General features: G+C 42.9%; 1 protein-coding gene across 9 annotated transcripts in view; it reads left to right on the top strand.

Annotated features, from left to right (window-relative positions):
• Positions 1-25,268, top strand: part of Adam23 (ADAM metallopeptidase domain 23) — a 156,354-nt gene that overhangs the window by 17,802 nt on the left and 113,284 nt on the right. For all 9 annotated transcript variants that reach the window (XR_007593978.1, XM_050154276.1, XM_050154278.1 and 6 more), the window contains exon 3: positions 14,564-14,640. Coding sequence is in view for 8 of the 9 variants with exons in the window: in XM_050154276.1 (XP_050010233.1) it covers positions 14,564-14,640 (77 nt within the window). In the remaining variant the exon portion in view is untranslated. The remainder of the gene's footprint in view (positions 1-14,563; positions 14,641-25,268) is intronic.

The raw sequence follows: 25,268 nt of genomic DNA, 5'->3' as shown, positions 1-25,268 counted from the left end.
TTTTTTTTTTTTTTNCTTTTTTCCCACCAGTTTTTTTTTTTTTTTTTTTTTTTTTTTTTTTTTTTTTTTTTTTTTTTTTTTTTTTTTTTTTTTTTTTTTTTTTTTTTTTAAAAAAACAACACAAGTGACAAATTTTACAGTGTACAAGAGCATTATCCTACAGCAAATTACCTTGGCTGAGACTTCCATTAGAGTGTTGAGTAGAAGTGGCAGAGATAAGTACCTTCATTTTCTTTCTGAACTTAGTCTTTACTATTGACCATCATGTTAGCTATAAGTTTAGATATAGAGCATTTTTTGTTTCAATAACAACAATAATAAATATAAAGATAATTTCCTTCTATTAATTTTTGCACACATTTCTTTAATAAGGAAACCATGCTATGGGATGAATGATTGATTAATAGGCTTCCAACTTTGGGTAAGTTATTTATCTGTATTTAAAGTTTGTCATTTTAAACCTAAGAAGATTGAATTATATTTTGGGATGTTTTAGTGTGATTTGGATCCGCTTGGGAGGTTGCCGAAAAGGTGTGTGGGATCCAGTGATTAGAATTGTTATGTGTCATTTAATTTTGATGTGGGATAGTTCATTTGATACAACACCCACAGGTTGTATATCTGTGGAATGTCCTTCAAAAAGAGATAGGTGCTGTCAAGTGAAGGGTCTCTCATTATTTCTAGGATTGGCTCTGTTTGTGCAATAGTTACCTTCTGAAACTGGGGTGTTAAACAAAGAATTGGAATAATAAATTGTGGATATTTATCTGAAGAAGGCTCATTTTAGAGAAGCGTCTGCTGTGCAAACTTGAAGACTTGTGTTTGGGTCTATAATAACCCATGTAAAGAAAAGCTGACCATGACAACTCATTTCTCTAACTTATATTTGGAGCATGGCCATGGGTAAATAGATCCCAAGGGCTCACTGGCCAGCTAGACTAGGTGAACTCATGAGTTCCAGGTTCAGCGAGAGACTCTGTTTTAGAAAATTCGGTGGGGAACATTGAGGAAGATATTTGATGCCTTTAACATCCACACAACTCAAGTGTCCCTATCAAAGACTCACAGGAACATGTAGTACCAAAGAGGGTGTGTGGGGGGAGTGACAGGCTTCAGGAACAAATGGTGTAAAGTGACCCAATGAGAAAAGAGTTTTGAAAAGTAAAGCTGAGGAGTGGCTGAGGAGTGGTTTTAAATAGAAACACCGTTAGCTGGATTATGTTGCACCCCTGACTTATCATGAAGTCCTTAGCAAGACAATTTCTGGGTTGTGGAATTCCTAAGAGCAATGTTGGGACTCCATGGCAAAGGAGTGTTATAAGAACTGATGGTAGATGTATGTACAGATGCACGTTTCCATGTGTGACGTTGGCATACATGTGTTGTGTGAAATTCATAGTTACTCTTACATTTCCCAACGTGGTCTAAAAATTCAGAGTCACAGCAGCAGAAGATAAATAGCAAGTCTCTTTCTGAGCTCTCTTCCAAGGCTGTTGAATCCTGTTTTTAGTTCTCATAACATTTAATAATTTATTTCTGTCCTATTTTTAGATTCCCATCAACTTAAGATATTATCTTTTCTCTGTTGAGAGGAAAGGTGAGCATACTTCACTATTGTGTGCCTCTGTCTTCCCCAACTCCTGACTTTTATTTCTGACATATTTTCTTTCCCTTTGTGTGTGTGTGATTTTTAGCAGGCATTATACACTTAAAATAATCTTGAAGGGATTTACTTTTAGAATTATGTGTCAAGTTGTCGTCTTTGGCCTCTGGAGAGAGAGATGAACTTGGAGACCCAGGGAGAGCAGCTGGAACAGATTATGCTCCTATGATGGGTTCCCAGGAGTGCATGCTCAGTGTGTAAGGCCTTGGCAGGTTGATGGTGAAGGACAGAGAGACATTTTGTGGATGAAAAAGTATTGCATATTTCCTGCTGTGTTATTTGTTCAAGGTAAGAAAGGACCAGAGGACAACGGTCTTGTTAGGATTGCTTTCTTGTTATGTTCAAATGATGTGGAAATATTTTAAAAGGGAAGGAAGGGAGCAAACATTACCTGATTTATATTTTAAGAGACAATCTGGCAGTCCTATTCAGGATGGAGTGCTGTAGGGCTAGAGTGGATGTAGGAGATCTTTTGGGGCATGTGCATTGCTGTCTAGGGCGGGAGCAGGAGCATGGCAGGTAAATAGCTAGATTTGGTACATGTTTAGAGATGAATCTGACAAAAGAGTTTTGGTAGGTATAATTAATTAAAGGATTGTAAAATGAGGTTTGAAGACCACATGTGAGCACTGTGGCCCAAATGAATCAGAGAGAAGAGGAGGTGACAGTGGATGCAGATGCATGCTGGGGTGGGGGGACCCATGAGTCAAGGAGTGTGTTTATTCTTGGGATATCAGACAAGAAGGAACTAGACTCTTGCTGGGGCTCTACAGATGGAATCAGGCTCACCAACACCTTCACTTTAGTCTCTAGACTTTGATTTGGACTTTTGACCTCCCAGAGTGTCAGATAACAATTTGTATTGTTTGTAGCTCTGATATTTATAGACATTCACTATGTCAGGCATAAGAAACTAACCCAGAAGTCTGGAATGCCTGCTGAACCTTTCCCAGGGAGCCTGTGGAGGAAGCTTAGAAGCTAGCGTTCTCTGCACTTGGCTGCAGAGAGTGTCTGGTCAATGAGTGACTTAGTAGTGGTGTCAGGAACAGGGCGAAGTGGGGAGGAGATGTGTGAGCCGTCGTCCAGCAAATGACATTGGGAACTCAGGGAGTTTGATCCTCTGAGAGGCTATTGCCTCAATTGTGGAGAGACAGCTGAGTAGCCTCCGGATGCGGGCTCCGTCATGACTCCATTCCTTCTCATTTCCAGCTGCGTACAGTACATTTGCTTGCCTTTGTGTCACCAAATGACATTTCAGAGGCTAATAAGCAGCTGTCACTTCAGGAGGAAAGAAAGTCATTTTAAACATCCTCTAAAAGAGACTGAAATCTTGGACCGTGTACATGGTTTCATTATTGCTTTCTTTATTATTTTTTGAAGAAAGTATGTGAGCCCTTGTGACAGGTTTAAACCAGGGCTTTAATTTTGAGGAGTCTCTATGGGTATAAAAATTTAAAACTCCCTACTCCTCAGGTGGCTCACTCTACCTGCGGAAAGAACTGAACTTTGTCTTTTCCTTTACCGTTTACTTTCTGTTTTATCTAAAGGACTTTGTTGATGGCTGCAAAGGGGCTTTGAAGGGAAGATTAAACGAATTTGTGTAAAGGCAATGTGTCTACAAGGATCTAAATCCACATAGCTCCTGCATATATAAAACAGGGATTCTTAACTAAGGTAGTTTTGGCTCTTATATACCATTGGGCAACGCCAAGAGATATTTTGCGGTTGTCCCAAGCTGGGATCATCTGTGGGTAGAGGCCGGGGTGCTGCCAACATGTTGTGTAGATAGTCTCCCATCCCCAATCAAAGAAACAATGAGTTCAAGTTGCCAGGTGTGCAGAGGCTGAGAGACCCTGCGAGAGACCTTGCAAACCTGTAAACTAGGAAACAGAACGATCCACCAACACCACTTTCTATAGGATATCTGTTTGCATTCTGAGCCGGCAAATGTAGTCTTTGGCCACCTTCATATACGTCCTGGAACTTTCCTATGTATTTTGTAAATTTTTGTAGGGAACTGGCTAGTTTAGTGTTCATTGAGATAGAAGGCAGAAAGAATGTGTCTTTATTTAAATATCCATCTCCTTTTTTTTTCCATGAGAAAAGTATTACATTTATTATAAGCTTTATTTTAGGAAAATTAATGTTCCGTAAGTAGTTTTTATTTTTGGCTATTTATCAGATATTGATAGCATTGTTTCCCCTGTAATCATTAATAACTAAATATCACCCTAATGCAGTTATTTGCTTATGTCAGGTAATAAAAACCACTTGACATCCCTATAAATAAAATTTAAAAAATTGAAAAATTACCTAATTTCTTTCCTATTTATTGGCACTATTAAATATCTTGGATCACTGTGGTCTAAAAAGAAATATTCACAAAAATTTATTTTCTCTTTCACTTGTTGGTTTAAGTAGCAGTGTGTGTGTGTTTGTGTGTGTGTGTGTGTGTGTGTATAAGAGAGAGACAGAGAAAGAGACAGTCAGAGAGAGAGAGAGAGGAGGGGAGGGAGAGATTGATTGAGAAAAGTCCGGAAGGAGGCAGACAGAGACAAAGACACTGGAGATAAGAGGACAATTTTTGGTTCTCCCCTTTCACTGTGGCTTTGAAGACTGAACTCAGACTTTCCCACTGAGCTATCTTGCCAGCTCCACAGTCCAGACCTTGGTCACTAAATCAGAAGAGACCTTGAGAAAAGGACACTATGTAGTAGAATGTGGGATATGTCTTAATTTCCCTGACTTAAGAACAGGTCTTTGAGATGGAAGCTCTAGGTAATAAAATAAAATCAGTACGAATGACTTTCAGAATTCCCAAAGGTCCATGACAAACAGCAATGGCACATTTGAAATATTAAGAATGACGATAGCGTAGCTTCTAAAATAGGGAGATGCACTTGCAGAAATGCGCAGGTAAACTTTGCATTGTTCCTTAAGAATACTTGATATACACAGCCACAAAATGACCTCTGTGCTGTGGAAGAGAGCTAACATGTACTAACCACTGAGGTGAATGCTTTTGTGCTTAATATTTTATTTTTGAGGGGAGGAGTTTTACAGTATACACTGTCTCTTGGGATAAGAAAATGTCACTTAATCATTATACTTGAAAATATTGTTTTAGACCTCCTAAGTAGAGTTGTGTTGACTTGTGTAGTTTCCCGTTTAACTTCGCTTTTTACTCAAACCTTAGTTCTGTCACAGAGTATGTGTTCTGTTGAATTTACTTCCTCCTTCAAATCTTTAATTTTTTTTTAAGATTTATTTTTTTGTGTATGAGTGTTTTGCCTTCATGTCTGGCATCTGTAAAGCACATGTGTGCCTGGTGTCTGCAGATGTCAGAAGAGGGCAATGGATCCCCTGGAGTTAGCTACCATCCGTATGAGCTACCATACGGATGCTGGGAACCTGAGTCCTCTGCGAGAGCAGCACCTCATTATTTTTTATTATAATTTTTGAGAATATAATATAGCTACATCATTCCCTCTTTCTTTCCACCCTCCAACCTCTCCATGTACCCCTACCCTGCTCTCTTTAAATTTCATAGGCCTTTTTTCTTTAATTATTGGTATGTGTGTGTATTCTTAGGTATATAAGTATGTCCTGCTTAGCCCAGATAATGAAGCTGGAATGTGTGTGTTTTTAGGATTGAGTACTTGGTATTGGAAAGCTGATTAATGTGCTCCTCCCTGTGCCCCGAGGTCTTTTACTGGAACTGTTTTGTATCTCCAAAGTTCATTGATGTGTTCATTAATCCATATGCTGGACCAGTGACTTATTTGTTCATTCCTTCTTAATTTTCTTAGTCATTGGTAAACATTCACTAACATCAAGGATAGGGACCATGTATTTACTCTCTACCAGGACGTTTTATGCCTGTAACAGATAGAAAATGGCCGAAAACCCTGGCCAACTTACCTAACTCAGGAAGTTTCCTGTTCCTTTTGATTACTCAGGCCAATGCGCTTTCTCTTTCAGTCGCATTGCTCATAACTCACTTAAAATCTGTGAGCAGTGTCCTTGACTGCTGCCAGAACCCGGTGACTTCCTGGCATCTCCACGGCTCACCGAGGTCCAACTCCCACCTGGATTAGTGCAGCAACCTCAGTTTGGACCCTTTGCTTCCTTTTGTCACCCGACATCTTTAGTCCAATGCTAGGAAGAACCCTTGAGTGAGCGGTTAGACAGGAGACCCAGTTGTGACTTGGTGACTCCTGTTTCATTCAGAGCACAAGGCCAGAATCTCAGCCTTGCTTACCAGCTCTCCCACAACTAACCCTCCTTACGTCTCGAACTCGCTGCTCAAGCTGCTGTCTTTATCTGCTCCACGTGGTCCACACCGAGCTCTCTGCTCTTCTCTGATGTAGCCAGCATGCCCTGCGTTAGGGATTTCACAACTAGCTGTTTCTTCAGCCTGGAATTTTCATTTGCTAGGTATGCACGTATACAAAACTTTAAAATAAGGTAACTTTGACCCTCTTTGGCAGGAAACAGGCTCCAGTGTTACTAGTGTTAAAGAAGTTTAGGGCTGGAGAGATGGCTCAGAGGTTAAGAGCACTGGCTGCTTTTCCAGAGGTCCTGAGTTCAATCCCCAACAACCGTCACAACCATCTATAATGAGATCTGGTGTCCTCTTCTGGGATAGTCATGCATACAGGCAGAAGGCTGTATACATAATAAATACCCCCCCCTTTGGTTTTAAAAGGAAGTCTAGAGACACCTACCTGCAGCTTTGTAAAATGGTGAAGTCCATCTTTGGGACATCTTCTAGTTTGAAAGTTACTCTTTCTCTCCAAAGGGGCAGGAAAAATACCATCAATGATTGCAGTCAAGGTCAGAATTGATAGCAAAGGACAGAAGCAACAATAGCTGAACCCCAGAAAGTTCAGGGAACTCCATAATCTACAAGTTCTTATAGACAAAAAACCGAGACTGTACCCCAGTGTTAGGCAGCTTGTGACGTGAGTCTTGTGGAAAGTAGTCAAGGTCTCTTAGCAAAAATGTTGTTAAAGAGTGCACATTTAGGGAGAAGGCTGAGCTTTCCCCTAAGCAGGGCCTGGGGAATCCATGCAGAAAGAAACAAGAGGCTGTGATGTGGAGATCTGGCCAGAGTCACTAGGATGAGTGGTTATAGACAGTTGTGAGCCACCAAGTGGGAGCTGGGAATTGAACCCAGGTTCTCTGGAAGAGCAGCTAGTGCTCTTAACCCCCGAGCCATCCCTCCAGCCTAGCTGGGAAGAATGGTATGGGAACCATCAGCAACACGTTTAAAGAAAAAGCATGTTTTCTAACTTGTCATGTTAGACCCATGTGCTTAGCCCCCCTTAGTTATTTGTCTATTTTTTTTCCTGAGGGAGAAGTTGAAATGAATATTTGGCTCTATACTGTATCACTTATGGTTTCCCAGATACTCAGGCGAAGTGTGTGATAACTGGACCCTAATTCTCATTTTATTAAGTCTTACCAACGCCTTATATGGCTATCGCAAGTTAAAGCACCATCTGTCCCAGAGAGATATTGAAAAATGGAAAGAAGTTGACTGAGTTATAGCCAACAATCCAAGGAGCAGGCAGCAGGCTGGGTTGTCATCAGGCGCTCTCTGCAGGAAGCTGGTTTTCAGGATGGTCCTACTGTGATGTAAGCAACGCTGAGGAAAATGGCAGTGACTCACCCACAACAAGCATGAGGCTTGATTTATTTCCTTTCCAAATTTTCTTGTCTCTCATCCTCCCTCTCCACCCTTTCTCCCACCCCCATCATTTTTCTTCTTCTCCTCTTCTTCCTTCTCCCCCCCCCTCATTACTCTCCTTCAGGACTGGGGACTAGGGCATCATGCATTCTGGGCAAATACTCCATCATTGAGCCGTGCCCCAGCCTCACTATTCTTCTCTTTCATTGAAATTACTTAGTGGGTGTTTAGTCATTTTGTCCAGAGAGACAGAATTTGTTCTTACTTTAGGGCAAAAGAGGAAGGCCCATTTGGAGTTGTGCAGTTTAGTGATGTAGGAATTGATGAGGAGAAAGAAAACGGTGAGTCACACCTCAGCTACTCCATTAATGCATCCCATTAAATGTTACCATTCAGGAAGGCCTCAGAAAGAGACTGCTTCCATGGCAACTGTTGTCATAGCTGGATTCTTACTCGTCTTTCACAAACTCCAGGAAAGCTAAAGAATGCAGCTGTTGTGATACTGGTAATGCTTTACTCGTCTTTGAATAAATCGCTCTGGAGGCCTGTGATTTCGTCTGTTTTGCTGGCATTGTAAGTTGAATATACAGAAGGAGAGTAATTATCAAAGGTTAGAGTTTAGAAAATATTTAAGGCAAATGTCCAAAGGTGCTTTGTCAGTGATATATTCACAGAACCTTCAGGATTGCTACATAATCACCAGGAGAAAATTTCCTTGGTCCTTTAATCTCTTCTCATAATATTAAAGATGGCTTCTTTTCTTTGACTCTTCTTTAGAGTCTACAAAAAAAAAATCAGCGTACATGAGTCCCTGCTTATTCACTGGAATGCCTGTGCGGGTCACCACTGTGGCTTCTCTTCCTCTTTTGTTCGCCTATTTTCTGTATCAGACTTTAAGGGTACCTCAGGGTGAAGGACGATAAGAAAAGGAAGTAGATGAAACCAGAGTCTCTAAATAGGTGGCTAATTTGAAATGGAGTTCTTGCAGGAGGTTTGCCAGAGGTCTCGTGGATCTATCAGCCCATGCTTCCCTTTCTCTTTGTCATCAGATTCAGTAATTGAATGCTGGCTAGGTTTCTTTCAGACCCCATGTTCCTTCTTTCTTCGTGAGATGGCTTAGAGAAGGAAGTCCGGCAGTGACCCTCTTTCTTCATTGGGAGATGCTGATCTGTGGCCTGTGTGCTACCCGTGCTTGGCTGATGTACTGGTCCCGTTTCAGTAAATTCCTCCAAAGGACATGGCTTCAGTCTCCTATTTCCTGCCAAAGATAGATTGGTTAGCAAAATGCATTAGCATTTTTGGGGGGTTTGTACATTTATCACATTTATTGATGTCATGGAATGCCTTATGATGCATTGCCAAGTTTGACTATCACCACAATCTAAACTGCAGTTTAATGCTCCAGAATGGAAGGCGGTCTGTGTTTTGCTTTTAAAGTGTGTTTCTGATGTATCTATTCATTAGCAAACATTAGAAACACTTGATAATTTCATCCTACTGAGTTGCTGAGCTATCTGAGTTCTGCTAATCTTTACATGCTGAGACTCCGCATAAGCAGTTGTCACTTATTTCCAGTCTCCAAAATCCCCCCTTCAGATTCTAATACACTTGTCCATCCCCCACATTTGATGATTAATCATGCTTATGTGTCCCACCGTGATAAATAGTTTTTGTTAGTATTTAATCAGTGCATTGTATTTTGTACTCACTTGTTTTTCATTTCATGTCCCAGATGGTTGGGTTCTTAAACGTGAATCTCAGTTTCTCTATAGCCTCACGTCTTCCGCAGTAGCTCATACAAAGTAGGTTTTCTATTCAAATTTGTTAGTGGGTTAACTCATAATACGGTGCATTAGAACACAGTGAAGAACACATGAATATATTCTTTTCCACGGACTACCTATTTAAATGTGACTTGGCAGGAATTGTTCAGCAAATTACTTTAATTTATAAAACTGCCTTTGTGAAACGTTTGCAGCTGTTTCACTTCGTAGGAAAATGATTCATATTGTTTCAAAGACACAGCACTTGAACAAGGTCAAAGCACAATCTATAATGGTAGTGAGTAATAAAAATATAACATTCAAATTTTGCAGCATATAAATGCACATTGGAATTTGCTAGAAGGTAAGCAGATACATTGGGAGGGAATTCTGAGGCGAGCTGACATGTCTACCCTTTCTAAAATGTTAATATATTCTCCTTTTTCAGTCCACATTGCTCTTCTCTAAATGATTAAGGCGTTTCAATGTAATCAACCTTTTCTAGTAAGTTTCTGCTACATTATGACCTAATTTAATCCTCGTACACATCTTTGTGATACACTATTGTTATTTATATTTTAATAGCTAGAAATCATTGAGGCTTGAAGATTTAAGGACTTCTGAAATGGACTTGGCACTTCTTGCTTAACTGAAGCTAATATCTTGCACAACCTTGAACAAGAATCTCACTTAACCTTCTATTCCTTAAATTTTTCCTTCTTTTTTTCTTTTTATAAGCAGTAAGAACATCTGTCCTGCCAATTTCTTGGGCATTCTGGGTAGATATGATGGTGCTCTGGAATGATTAAAACCCCAGAAGGAGATGGATATGCCACTTAAATTTATTTTTATTTTTAAATTATGCTTGTATATGTGTGAATGTGAGTGGAGTGTCTGAAAAGGCCAGGGTTGGATGTCCTGGAATTACAAGGCACTGGGACCTGAACTCAAGTCTTCTATAAGAACAGCCAGCGCTCTTAATTGCAAAGTCATCTCTCTAACCCTTTATAAGTTGCTTTTAATGTTTCCTCTATTACCTGAGTGAAAGTCTTCATAAAGAACAGATCATAGTTAGGAGAAAACCACTTCCAGACTGTCCTCTGCTTCCCGAGCTCAGTAAGAGCAGACACACAGAGGTAGAGGCGTGGGGACTGACATCACAGACTTTCTGTTCTGCAACCTTTTCACATTTTACCGAAGTCTGAAGTTAGTGCAGTTTCTGTTGCCCAGTGTTAGTTCTAGTGATGGGTATACCCTAGAAAGCCCAGCTCCCACAAAAGGCAGTGGGAGACGGTGTTTCATGACAGTGTGCGCATGTTCAAATGACCATTTTTTTAAAAAAAATTATAGGTGGAGATGTAGTTCTGCTCGTTTTAATGTTTACTAACTGTCTCAAGAAGAGCTCACCGTGTCTCTTCAGGTATGCAGTGTGCCTGATACAAGCTGCCTGTATTATATCACGGCAGTGTGTGATGGCAAAGCATCCTGTGGCAGCTGCCCTAGGATAGAGTGGGCTTCTAACGTTGCTTAATAGGGGGGAGGGAAGGAAGGAGTCAGAAGAACAGAAGAGTACTTTGAAGACTTGCGAATTGTCTCTAGCGAAGGAGATTTGTGTGTATATAATTACCGTTAGTTGTTTTTGTTTATGAAGCTCCTGCAATTTCCCTGGACCAGATTCTTAGTCCCAAGCAAAGTACTGACGTGCTGAGCGAACCAGCTGTTTCCAGTCCTTCAGGGTGGCAGTTCTGAGCCCAGGGATGCACTTCTCGTGAAATGATGCTTCTTGCCTCGAAAACTCTGTGGCCTTCCCCAGTGCCATTACAGAGGATGTCCTTATAAAAACAAGACTGTCTAACAGACATCTTGAAGGAAAAAACAGCTGACCTCGTGTGGGGTCAGTTCTCTCAGAAGTAGTCTGAGAAGCTGGTTTTATATAAACTTTACCGTGTCATCCCTTACTTTGTATTTTCAGCGACGTGTAGCGTCTTATGGATTCTAAACACGTTAGAGCGATCAGAAGCGGTCTTACACAAAATCCTACTCATGTCTGCTATTGTCTAACTTCCTACCACTTGAAAGGCATGTGTGTGTGCTCTGTTTGTGTGTGTGTGTATACACACATGTATGTATTTAGGTATGTAAATAAAAATTGTATGATCTAGGCAGATTTTTACTTGCATAATCTTAGCATTTGGGATACAGTAGAAGGAATTCAGGCCACCCTCAGGTATGTGGTGAGTTTGTATCTCGCCTGATTGTGTAAGAATCTGCGCCTGATTGTGTAAGAATCTGCCTCAAAGCCAGGCGGTGGTGGCGCACACCTTTAATCCCAGGCAGAGGCCTGCGGATTTCTGGGAATTCAAGGCCAGCCTGGTCTACAAGAGCTAGTTAGGCACCAAAAAGCTACAGAGAAACCCTGTCTCGAAAAACCAAAAAAAAAAAAAAAAAAAAAAAAAAAAAAAAATCTGCCTCAAAGCTGCACGTGGTGGCGCATGCCTTTAATCCCAGTGCTTGGGGAGGCAGGCAGATCTCTGAGTTCAAGGTCATCTTTGAATACTGAAGGAGTTCCAAGGTAGCCAGAGAAAGCTTGTTTTGGAAAAACCAACAAACAAACAAATAACCTTCCCCCTCAAAACCAAACCAAACCAAAAAAAATGAAACACCCCTCCCCCCCAAAGAACTTGTCTCAAAAGTAAGAAAGATATGCACACGTAAACATGTACACGCAGTAGTGAAGGACTCACTTGGCCTGATTATAACGTATATTACAAATTTAAAAAAATTGTAAAAGTATTTAATTTTGTTAATAAAATCTTATAAATTGGAATGTAATAACTGAGTTCAGAAATGAAATTCTTTTTAAGTGTGGTGTCAGGAATACTGTGGGGATGGCAGAAGGGTAAGGAAAGAAGCCCCTGCTAGGGGCGGAGACTCTGTCCTGTGTGCACCATCGCATTCTGAAGAGCAGTGGGAAGGAAAACAGAATGTAAGACAAATGTCTTTTTCAAAACGGACACAACTCTATTAAGTAAATTTACAGGGTTTTTTGATAGTATGAGCAGGGAGAGCAATATGTGGAAGAGACATATTTTTATAAAAAATGTGCTGCCTCCCTGTTAGAAATGAAATGAGTTTAAATTGTTAAAACACCTCTGTAGATAAAGATAAGGAGCCGTGTTTTTTCTCCTGTGGAAAACAGGCACATTATTGCTGGTGTGGCTGAGTACCTCAGCCCTTCTGGGGAGTAGCAGAGTCATGTATTTGGAGAACAGTGATGGTGGCCGTGGGACCTGCTGAGTGGTCACAAGGAAAGGTGGCTGCCGTGGCCCCGCGTGCACGCTTGTCATCCTAAATCACTGAGCGTCTCACACAAAGCCTTCCACCTTTCCCATCCATTGACATTTACTCTGCAAGTTATTTGCCTATAGGGCACACATATTGTTTTAAAAATGCAGAAAGGGTTCTTTATTCCCACATTCGTGTTTAGGATCCTATTTTTGTAAGTTCATCTTTGTTCCCCTCATAGCTGGATTCTTATTTCACCTTTTGAAATTTTTTCCAGGGAGCGAGCACTTTGTCAGGGAAGCCACACTCCACAGCTGCAGTCCTAGGGCTTGGGGTGTGGCTCAGCCGCAGTAGTGATGGCTGTCTCTGAGGTATCCACAGGCGCTTGTGCGCGGAACCTCCTGGAAGGTCAAAAGGCTGACCCAGTGTCCTTTGCTACGTCTTGTATTGGATTCCGCGACACTGAAGCCTGTTGTGCTGACTCAGGATAAACTTAGCAAAAATCAAGTTGTGTAAGTTCAAGCTGTTGTACAAAACGGGTTTGCTGGGTTTGCTACCAGGCTGCCCTCTTTTTTTTTTTTTTTCTGGGTTGATACCAGGCTGATATCAGAAGTTTTAGGAGCTTCCAGATCAGTTGGGTAAGCCACAGTGAACATTTCTCTGCTATGTAATATTTTATGAGGAAAATATAAAGCTTAAGTACTTATATTCTCAGGAAATAAGTGTTAGATTTTTAGACAAGCTTTTGGAAACCATAGCTGAAAAATCTTATCTTGCTTATTCATCTTTATAAATGTCTTCAAGCAAAAACTGATGGTGTAAGATACAAAATAAATTCATGTAAAGACCCTGCAGTTTGTCCTGGCTGTGTAGAGGATCCACTGCAGGTGACAGAGACCTCACTTGGCAAGACAGAGAATTTCTATTTTTATGTTTTGATTCAGGAACCTTGGACTTGTGTGATGATCTTACTCTGTGTGGTTTGGACTTTGGGATGGAGGCTGATGGTGTTAGGGTAGCACGGACCACTTATTGGTTTTGTTTAAAATTTAGTATGTGTTAATTGCCTTTAAAATTATATTTACTGATTTTATTGAGTAGCTGGCGGTTGTGACGGACTGAAATAAAAACCGTGGTTTTATTGATGGTCTTTTTATGGCTGCAGCAAGATAGTAGCCTTGGCAATAAATGTTTGGTGAGTTTTGAATTGGAAGGTTTGGATGGTTTTGAGGAAGGGTGATTAATCTGTAACCATTTGCAAGATGCCTGTGATATGTGTCGTGGTGTTTACTGTCCTTGGAGGGGATGGAAGGAAGCAAATACCCCGAAGACAGAGGAGGGGGAAACAAGTGCCCTGCAGCTCTGAGGACCAGAGTTTATACCTAGAGTGTGTATGATGGAGGGCGATTGGCATGCTTGGAAAGATTTGATAAATAATAATGTCAGAGAGAGTCGAGAGAAGCCTGCATTGGCAGTGGGGTAGCTGGGAATATCCAGTCCTTGGAGAGGAAGTCTGGTGTGTGTAAGTTGACCTCCAGTTACCAGGCACAGCTTTTCACCTGTTCTTTGGTTCTCCCTCTACCTTAGGAATAGGTCTAATTGGTGTGGTTATCACTACCTCTCCTCTCTCTCTCTCTCTCTCTCTCTCTCTCTCTCTCTCTCTCTCTCTCTCTCTCTCTCTCTCTCTCTCTCTCTCTGTATGTGTAATCTTCCCGGGGGCTGTAGTCCAAGTGCTCTCAGGTGTCAGAAGCCTGGCCATTTCGTTTTATTGTCCCGGTCTGCAGGCACATCACAGAGGAAGTTCCTCTTCCCGAAGAAGGACAGAGTGCTGGCAGGGACTCTCATTTGGGTGTGCAGCGAGCTTCATTTGGAGCATAGAATAGTCCAGAGTCAAACCTGGATTAGAGTTCTGCTCAGTTTATCATGTTCACTTTGGAAGTCCAGCAGGACATGCTGCTGATTCTTGCTTCAGTGGGTTTGTTTTGGAGGATCTTGTATTAGCTCTTTGCTGCTTACATATGTTGGTCTTCCAGGAGGACCGAGATGGTGCACCTAATCCTTTAAAGAAATTCTATGATAGATAAAGATGCCTAAAAAAGTCTACATAAAAATGCTTGTCCTGTCAACATCTTTTAAGTTTCCTTCTCTTTCTGCATTTAGGCTGTCCATCTGGCCCAGGCAAGCTTCCAGATTGAAGCCTTTGGCTCCAAGTTCATTCTTGACCTCATACTGAACAAGTAAGTACACAGCAAAGCCTCTGAGGAAGCAGGGATAGTAAACCTTCATTTCTAAGATTCACCATCATAATGTCTGTGCTGAAGCAACTGATGTTTTCCAGTTGATTATGTGGCAAAGAAAACTTGAAGAAGAGGGAGAAGTTTGATTAGTAACTGTATCCTTATTTCCTTTTCCTGAAGAAAAACTTTTAACATGTTACATGTCCCAAATGGAGAATTTATACATTAGGATTTTATTTATTTATTTATTTTTTATTTTATTTTATTTTTCGAGACAGGGTTTCTCTGTAGCTTTGGTGCCTGTCCTGGAACTAGCTCTTGTAGACCAGGCTGGTCTCGAACTCACAGAGATCCGCCTGCCTCTGCCTCCCGAGTGCTGGGATTAAAGGTGTGCGCCACCATCACCCGGCTTACATTAGGATTTTAATAACTTTTATTGAGCTGTTGATGATTTTATCCTTCCATACATGTATAAAGAACTTTCTAGTTACTGTAACCTCACCTGTTACAGTAGTGCCCTTCCCACCTCAAATTCCCACCCTTTTGCTCTTTAAGTTTTCTTTCCACATTTATATCTTATTTTCTTTTTCTGAGGCCCACTAAGTTTAAGCAGAATTGTCCATGTTATTGTGGGGTTTGAAACTAGCCACTGGAGTCTAGTGGACTTATCAGTTGATATATAACCAAAGATAGTTATTACCCCTCCCCCAGAATCCATTAAAATAGACAGTAATTCAGTAAGGAGAGGTAGGGCCCTGTGCCCCTTTCTGATTAACTGTTGGTGGCCCCAATCTTGTCATATTATGGTTTTAAATAGAATAAATATTTGAATTATTCCTAGTTAATTAAATGCTAACTGTAGTAATCAGAATATAAGAAGCATAATAAACTACTGACTGAAGCATAATTAGACTTTAGTCTAGAAATTTCTTCCATTTTACTTTTTATAATGCACCACATGACTTATGTAGGAAGACGACAGTAAGCAATGACTAACAAGTGTCTATTTTGAGAAGACTCTTTGCTTCAGGTTTCACACTAATGTAGATTCTTTGAAACTTTGTACTGATGAAAATTTACCACATTGTCTCTGTTTGTTTATAAATTATATTGGTATTTAAATGCCTTTTCCCAAATCAGAACAGTTTATACAGGTGCTCTTGCCTTATCCAGGACTAAGGAGATCACATCAAACTGACACCAAACCTTTGGGGAAGGTGACTTCCTGTGTGGCTCTCTTCAGTTGCAGAAATGCTAGACAGGATTTTCAGCTCTCCTCAGTAGTTTAAACAGGACTACATCTTATAAGAAACTGTTAATTAATGCTACCGGACACCGTAATGCAGGTGACCACAGTCAAGATCAGTGGAACTGCAGAAGGCTATCAAATTTCTTGTATGCCAAATTCTGTCAGCTCTGCAGAAAAAAAAAAAGTGCAGAGTAAGCTTGGATGCTCCTTACTCAAGTGTTATTGCAGCTTTAAGTCAGAATGAGTCAGCAGAACTCAGAATTTCTGTGTTAAAGATATTGCAGGTTTTCTTCTTTGGTTGAATTCCAGTTCACCATGCTCTGTCAGCAGTGTGCCTGCATAAAGGATGGTCTTGCCAAGTCTTAGGCTCTGTTGAGTACCAGGATGTGGCTAATTTTAGTTTGTTTCAGCTCTTTGAGGTGGAGGTTAAAATCGGTGCTGCAGGGCACTCTGGAGGGCAGCTCTGCTTGCTTACCACTGCACCACCAGAACTGTCCCAACTGCTATGGAGTCTTAATATTAGCATATCATGACCCCAGCGGAACCTTCCAGTCAAAGAAGCGATGCCTGAGAAAGGGTCATATGGGATATCCCAGAGCACTTAGAGTTACAGAGGCAGACCAGAAAATATTTATTACCACTTAACACGAAAGGAATCAGACTGAATATCTCTTGTGGATATCCTTGTTTGAGGAGTTGGGGCTAGGTGGGGGTTGGTTGATAGAGATATGAAATGACTTTAGAAGAGTTGTGACGTGCACTGTGCTAATGGTTAACACAGAGTGCTATAGGGATGGGGCCAAACCCAAGAGGTTTACTCCTCTGTGAGTGAAGGCCAGAGAGTACGACCAGAGAAGGAAGAGTTATTACTTGCAGCCAATAAGATGGCTTTCCCCAAAGCACTGTCTCTTTGCACACAGAAGGCTAGGGATTTCATTCTGAAGACTCATGCGTATTCATATTGGGAAGAGTTGTCAGCACATGTCGACTCTTGAGAACTCCTGACCATGTGAATAAACCTCTTCATAAACCACATGTGCAAAGATGGTGCCTGGCAGCATCCAGAGAATATAACTTCTCACACAGAGGGTTTAGCATTATAACGAACAAAGTTTACTCTGGACAACTGGCTTCAACTGGTGCCGCATCTGCCTCCGATAACTACACACAATGGAAAGGATGGCAGGAGCCATTGAAAGGGACAGCATCTTATTCCGCATGCAACTAAAAGTTTCAGTTTTGCAGCTAGCCGTCTCACCAAGGAGAGGCAGACCTTTAGGCTGAGCGGATGTGAAGATTTATCTAGAAGGGACACTGCTGGACACCTACCTTGTTAGACAGGAGATTATCAGCGAGGAGAGCATTGGGAATGGAGAGGAAGAGGGAGGCAGAAAAGATGGAGAAGGGTACCCAGGCATCGGAAGGTCTCAGATTTAAGGGGTTCAAAAACAGTTCAGAGTAGATTATTTTTGGGATAAGACATTTATTAGAGGACACACGAACACTATAAACAAACAGGCGGGTGTAGTGGATTCCGAAGAGTGTTAAGACCCGCCAGGCTGACAGGGCCCCTTTTAGAGGTTTCTGAGACGTGGACAGGTCCTCTATGAAGTGGATGACTAGCCTACCGTCAATGCTTGCAGTCGGGTGGTGTCTGAGTCCCAGGAGAATTGGGAAAGGTTAAGTTCTTTAGTTACCATGTGTTTATCATACAGGAAGAGCACCTTAACCTCTGATTGCTAAAATTCCTTTGGGGAAGTGAGGATTACAGACACACAGACAGCACCATAGGGTGTCCATCGTTTCTTTTACAGCAGATAAAAGGGTACATAGAGAAAGAGGTCTAGTCCCAGTTTAGCAGATCTGTAATAGTGCATGCTGAGAAGGCAGGGTCGCATGATGTTGTGCATGAAGGGACAGTTGTTGAATTTTACATAAGTTAGAAGGGTGAGACAGAGGGAGACAATCCTGAAGATCTAAGCCCAGGATTGCTCAGCTTGCTGGGGTCTGGAACCCAGGTCCAGATGCTCCTGTCATGATAAAAACCAGTATTTAGGATATGAGTGTTGAGGACAGTAAGAGGCATATTCAGTGGTGGAAGAATGGAAAAGAGGGAACTTCGCTCACAAACTAGTCTTTGAGTTCCAAGCCGTTGAAGAGTTGTGATGTACTTTACCAAGGGAGACTGAGCTCTGTGACCAGGAATCCACCTGAGAAGAGGTGAAGAGCTTTCAGGGTTGACCTGACCTCTTTCGACTCCTTTCAAAGTCTGATATTCCTTGATGTGGAGCTGAAGGAGGAGGAGAGAGATTAGGTGGCTAGATCAAATTAGAATGTTAGAGCTCTGGATAAATCATTTCTCGTGGTCAGCTTGTCTGCAGAGCTGAGTATCAACTCCAAAGGTTAAGACAGAAGGAGCAGGAGGAGGAGGGGCAGGAGGAGGAGGACCAGGAGGAGGAGGGGCAGGAGGAGGAGGGGCAGGAGGAGGAGGGGCAGGAGGAGGAGGGGCAGGAGGAGGAGGGGCAGGAGGAGGAAAACAAGCAACTAAACAACAACCACAACAAATTAATGAATGTTGCACACTATAAAGAGAAAGATGCCAAGCCTTTCGTCACTTCCAGTCACCCAAGAAGCATATACAGGTCCCAGGGGAGAGTTAGCAGCCTTAAAGTCCCTTAAAAAGTAACCCAGGGAACATTGCGATTATAGCCCGCATAACAGAGCTGTTACTCAGGGCAGATCTATGGAGATTAGTAATGTGTCGCCCAGCTAGCTGTCTGCCGTCCAAAATTAGTGATCTCCACGTTGACCAAGAGCAAGTGAAGCTTGAGTGTTTAAATATTTTCCTTTGATAAAAAAAACTCATGGACAATGCAGTATTTGTGTTCAAGTGCTTAGGAACCATTTCCAAGGCTGTAAAAAGTCAAGGGGTCTTGTTCTCAGGTGGTGCTAAGAAGCAGGCTGCGGGGGGGGGGGGGGGGGGGGGGGGGGGGGGGGGGGGGGGGGGGGGGGGGGGGGGGGGGGGGGGGGGGGGGGGGGGGGGGGGGGGGGGGGAGTGCCCTTCTAAGACGTCTTCGGTTGGTCAGAATCATTAGAATTTGTTTGATGGGGATGACAAAGCCGTAGAAGTGTCTTGACTAAGTTTGTGTCTAGAGGGTGGCTGAATGAAGCTGCGGCTGAGAAATGGGAGCTGGCGGAAGTCACCTTGCGAGTCACTTCCATATAATGACAAGTATGTCTTTAAAGGAAAGAGGAGAGGGGCTTAGGCTGGAGGTGGGGAGAGGAACCAGGGAAGGAGAAGACAAGAGACTTGGACATAGGAGGAGAATCCGCAGAATAACGATGCTGACGGTTTCAGAACTGAAAGATATGATTGGCATTGTTATGTGCAGTTGAGTGCTCTGGGGAGTTAAGAAGCAAGGAGCATCCTTTGGATTTTCCGGCTGATTTGTCACTGGTGGTTGGAAGACAGCAGTTTGAGTGAAGCTTGGGTTGTTGTGGGGGAGGGGTCACAGGGTGAGGGATGAAAGAGAGAACATGACTTGGAGACAGCAAATGGCCACTGGACGATCGGCTGGGAGAAAGAGTCAGAACGTACCGGGGTTACTGTGATGATGGGATGAGTTGATTAACTGGAAGATGGAGCTGATGAGGGAGGGGTTAATGACACGGAAGGGGTAGTCTATGGAGCGGACCCTTGGATATCATTCTCCATTGCATTGAAAATGTGCTGTGATCATGTGGCATGCTTTCTGCTGCCCTACGGCTGCTCACTAGTCACTAATTTAGAAAATAACGGGACTTGCAGATGATTGGATTTTTGGATGCTTGTATTTCCAAGTCAAGCAGTTGGCTTCAAGTCTCCCAGCATGCTTAACTGTTTATTTAAAGGCCCATACTTGTAATCTCAGCACTTGGGGTAGCAGAGCTAGGAGGATCCCCTGCCTGTTCAAAGCCAGTCTGATAAGCTCTAGGCCAGCTCGGGTGACATAGAAAGACCCTGTAATGAAATAAATGCCTGCCTACTACTGGCCTGTACATAGGACAGAGAAAGAAGGATTCTCACTGTGTACCAGTGTTCCCACATTCTAGGTTGTTAACCAGGCAGGGACATTCTGGTGAGATCTTGACAGTGCTCAGGGAGAGCTCTGCTTGACATCATAGGAACTTCAAAGAAGGTGACTGTAACCTAACAGTGGGGAGCTACAGGTATGGAGCTTGGAGAGTAAGAAGGTGGCTTTATCAATAACCAGGTGAGCTGAAAGAAGTGACTCAGATTGGACCAGGCAGGCGATGCCGAGAGCTGTGGTGGACTAGCAGGCATGGGAGAGGAAAGGCGGTATGGGCTTCAGAGTAGCACACAAGCCCCGTGGCAGCATTCTCCTGTGCGTAGGACGTCACCCCGACTGGTGGTCATGTTCCTCTTTTCCTGGGGGTGCAGCGTGGGTTCACAGTGCGGAGATGTGCAGGGGAACGGTGCATGAATATGAGCATGCAGATGACTCGAGCAGGCTCCGGGTCTCTGTGTGGATGGGGATAGCCCCAGCAAAGACTTGAGTGAGTGGAAAAGGCAGGACGTAAAAAAAAAAAAAAGTGTCACTATGCTGTATCCAGGAAAGTGGTTTTGGATTTGTTGAGATCTTTGGTTGAATTTTCTGGGACTCAGGGGTGTTCAAGATGAAAGTCTAGAAAACGCAGATTTACAGAAACATATGCACACAGTAATTTGCTCATTAAAGGCAGTTCATGCTGTACTCTTGAAAGAAGAAAACAGCCATGCTAAAATAGTTTGCGTTAGGTTAAATAAAGAAGCCGACTTTCATGCTGAGTGACATAGTTAATTCATCCTTCAGCTAGTCAGCACATCGAGCATCTAGTTTGTGGAGATGCTGTGCTGAGCAGCATAGGGAATTCAAGTCAGAGAGGTTTTCCCTTTCCAAGAGCCCACAGTTAAAAGAAAAAGAAAAGAATCCAAGATAGAGAAATGAAATTAATATGTACACAGATGACATTAAAACATGATGGATCGGGGAAGGACGCACCAGTTGGTTATCCAATACCACATGGTCAGGCCGGAGAGCATGATTACAAGTAACACCATACAGATCGAGCAGGTTGTGTTTAGGAACACACACGCACACGTAACAGCAGTTAAAGAGAAAGAGGTCATAAATTTGAAAGAGAGCGAGGGAGTGGGTATATGGGAGGTTTGGAGGAAGAACAGTGGGAAGCATGTAGTCATAATCTGAAGACAAGAAGTGTGTGTGTATACACTATATATATATATATCTCGATTAAACTCGTGATGGAGCGTGACTGTGACACCTCGGTGCTGAGAGCAGGGCCCGGTGAGTGGGGCTGACTGACTCCTAGAGGGTGCTGCTTAGAGCAGGGATCCCTGCTACTGGTGAGGCGAGGCTGGGGAGAAAAGTCTACCAACCCGAGGAAGCTTGCTTTCTCCGTTAACTGAAGGCAGTCCCCTGGAGGACCTCGGGGTCACTGCACTCTCAGATACCCCCTGTCAGTTACCTAATGGAGATCACCAGCTGCCCAGGCAGTTGTTGGCTGCAGGCTGCTTCTGGGGAAGTCACTCTTCACTTCTTTTTCCCAGGTAGGGCAAAACGCTCTTAGGCCATTGCTGTGAACTGTGTGGTGAGTGGTCAGGACTCTAGTCATGGCGCACTAGGCTCCTCCCCCAAACAGCTGAGGATTTCAAAGGATGCCTTCCTTCCACACACTAACTCCTGGGTTTGCGGGTGGAGTGCTAAGGCTGGTGAGCCCCTTCCTTAGAGAGATGTGAAGCCACTAAACAGTGGACCTTCTGGGCCATTCTTCATTCTACAGGGGGCTTCCGGGTTTGTTCTGAATAATGTAGTTTTTAACTCTGCAGATTTTGAGGCTTGTACTTCGTTTTGGTTTAGAAGAAGGAGCATGTAAAGAAGAAACACGTTTCCTACCTCGTTTTGCTCCTGTGAATCAATAGGATCAGATGCGATTGGTCGTGGACTAGGGATGGTAGCAAGCAGACTGACTAGTTCCCAGCCCCAGGCTGTAGTGTTGTCCAGGTCTTGAATTCTGGACTTACTGACTCCTGCTCTAAGATGGGCTCTTTGTGTCAGTGCTCCTTTCCTCTCCTTCCTCTCAGCGTGTTAGTTTCACTCCTGACTTCCTCTCTCACCTTTGCGAGAGCTCAGGAAGTTTGGAATCTAGACTTTCCACCTGAGCCCTGCGGCTGAGGTCACCAGCGGACACACTCTCAGGGCTTTCGTCTGCAGAAGTTAGAGTAGCTGGTGTTCACAGAGTACGGAATCCGTGTCAGGATGCTGTGCCTTTAGATGTTGCTACTTAGGGCAAATGCTTTCTTTCCCAAGATCAAGGGGTCGGCAGAAGGAGACTTCTGCGTTATACTAACAAGGGTTAGACTATCACCTAGGCCCTTTACCCACACTGCATTTAAATGCCTTTCACACCCTTTGATATGTTCATCTCTTCTGCTGCTGGGCAGTCTGAGACCTAGTGAGTCCCTGCAGTTTGGAATTACAGCCTGACTTCTGACGGAGGCTCTTCTGCGACTGTTCCGTGATTACAGCTCTGAGCTGTTAATCTCCTAGTGAGCCAGGCATGGTTCTCCTGATTTCAGATGTCCATGTTGACTGAGGAGAAAAGAACAAAACAATCTTGATCAGCTTTTAACAATATAAAGTACATGCACAAGGCTCCAGCTGCTTTTAAAACAGCCCCATGCATTGAGCTTGGCCATCTGTCAGGAACTGACTTCTGTCTCTCGCCTATAAATTAAAATGCAAAAGCAATGCAGAATCTTCGTGAACTTCAGTGCCTCACCACGTAGGTTGGAACAAGGTCTTTTAGAAGGTAATCAGTCAAAACACAGTCTTTTGGGGAGCTCCAAATTCAGTGTGGCAGGTTTCCTCATAAGAACAAGAAATCTGAGAGGCCATGAATGTACACAAAGGTCAGGAGATGGTGACGAGGCAGGCAGAGGCCTGCAGAGTTTCATCAACCCTGCCAACATCTTGTTTTTGGGTTCCCAAGACTGGGGAAATAAGTTCTTTGGTTTGTGTAAGCTACCGTCCTGGCACGTCACCTGTGGTTCCTCAGTCTACAGACCGATCCTGATTCAGTTCAGCCCAGGATACAGCGGCAGTGTTGTTGGTAGCAAGGGAATCTGCCTCGTACCTCTGCTTGAATTATTTTGGTAAATTCAGAAAAAAGAGTTTCTGTAATAGTAGGGAATCTTAAGAAGCAGTTTCCAGGGAAATAAATCCTGACTGGACGCTGCCACGCTGCTGTGATACAGATTAATTGTATGCTCACTGCCTGGAATCGCTGTGGAAAGCTTCCTCCTGTCAGGGGAAGGGGTTGCTAAGGGGTTTCGCCTCTTTAGACCTTCTCTCCTGTTTAGTTTTGAACATTTTGATTCCAGGAGTCCAGGTAGCTCTGATGTTTGCCATGTTTTCTCTGACCAGATAAGAATGTAGCAGGTCTTGGGGCTGGAGAGATGGCTCAGCGGTTAAGAGCATTGGCTGTTCTTCCAGAGGACCTGGGTTCAATTCCCAGCACCCAAATGGCACCTTATAATTGCCTGTAACTTTACCTCCAGGGATCTGACTCCCTTGCACGGCGTACATGCAGACAAAATACCAATGCACATAAAGTAAAAATAAATAAATCATAAAATAACAACCATTTTTTAAAAAAAGAACTTAGCAGTCTCACCCTGGACATTTCTGTCTAGAGAGCTAAGCCCGTGTTGAATGGTTTCGATATTATGTGCTTCTGATGAGTCACCGTTGTGTTGTTGGATCAGGTCCAGTCACCATGAAAAAAACCTTTAAATTAAGAAAAGTCCTCCCCAAATTTTAGCAGGCTCCTGTTTTAGGTATTTACAGTGTTTATCCCATTTTTTTAAAAAATGGCCCGAGAGTAGCTTTTACAATTAAACACCAGGACAGCAGCGACATGTCTTTAATCCCTGCACTCGGCAGAGGCCATATGAAACAGATCTCTGTGAGTCTGGGGTCAGCCTGATCCATATAGAGAGATACATGCCAGCCAGAGTTACATGACAGAGAGACCCTGTCTCCAAAAAGCAACAATCCAAACACAGGTATTTCTTTCCCCACCCTCTCTTGTTGGGATTCCCAGGCTTAAACCAGGGCTTTGTGCCTGTAAGTCAAGTGCTGTTCCTCTGGTCTGTATATTGATTCTTGATTTCCACAGCAGAGCAGACAGACAGATTAGCTAATGCTTGCCTTCGACTTAGAGTAAGAAGCCGTTCGGTCCCAGTTCTTGCTGCCTGTTGATAACATTTGTCAGGGATGAGGGATGAATGATCAAGGCCAGGAAGACCAGAATTGCCACAGGAGCTAGCTTTAGAGTGGCCTTGAACAGGAACCCGGTGGCTACCGCAGAGAAGAAACGTGACAGCCAAGAATTCATAGCAGAATCAAAAGAATCTAATTGCCAGTGTAATCTCTGGGCACTTGTTATTCAATACAGGGTATAAAATACAAACCTAGGGAACCAGGAAGCTATTTCTTGATTGCTAGATAAAAAGAGACCCCCATGGGCAGGCAACCAGCCTGGTGTGAAATACAGCCAAATGAATCAGGACTTTATCCTTCCTTCAGAGCACATACTGGTTTCATACATAAAGATTCTAGCAGAAGTTAGTCATGACAAAACAGCGAAGAGCCCAGAGGGTCTGGGCGAGTAGCCATTGGGGATGAACTAATTGCAGAAGGGACTGGAGCTAGATCTTAATTTTCTGGCAATTAGTTGAGAAAAGCAATATCTTGGGTTGTATGATTTTCACTGTCTGATCAGAGTAGAGTAGTTCGTCTGTCTGTTTACAGATAAAAATGTTTTTCTGCCAAGGAGATATTTTGGTCTGGCACAGGGAGACATTTTTTAGCATTATGGTTAATAGGGATAACCATCATTTTGCAAAGGAACAGCAATAATCCTTAAATGGGCTTCTCATTTTGACCTTCTGTATGAACCAAGTACCCAATGCTCTTTCTAACCTCATTGAAATGTCCAATAAATTTGCACTGATGGAAGGAAGCCTTTCATAAACCATTCCAGGTACTTTTTTTATTTTCATGATGTTTCTTGTGTGTCTGCTAAGAGCCAGACGGTGTTAAGATTGCAAGAGAGGGCTCTTCTTTCCATGATGCTTACGGGGTGGTGGAGGGAAAAGGTAAGTCCCCAGAAACTTAATGAAAGTTTTCCAAGTGCTCTAGTAAGGAATGCAGGATGCTTTTACTCACATAGGAAGGACATGAGTCACATTAAGTATGGAGTGGATTCAAGGAAATCAATGTTTCAAATTACACCTGAAGCTTATTTTTAGGAG

This window comes from Alexandromys fortis, unplaced genomic scaffold (assembly GCF_014885135.2).
Source record: "Alexandromys fortis isolate MF-2015 unplaced genomic scaffold, M_Fortis_MF-2015_v1.1 scaffold_40, whole genome shotgun sequence".
NCBI lineage: Eukaryota > Metazoa > Chordata > Mammalia > Rodentia > Cricetidae > Alexandromys > Alexandromys fortis.
This window is presented reverse-complemented; position numbering and strand designations above follow the sequence as displayed.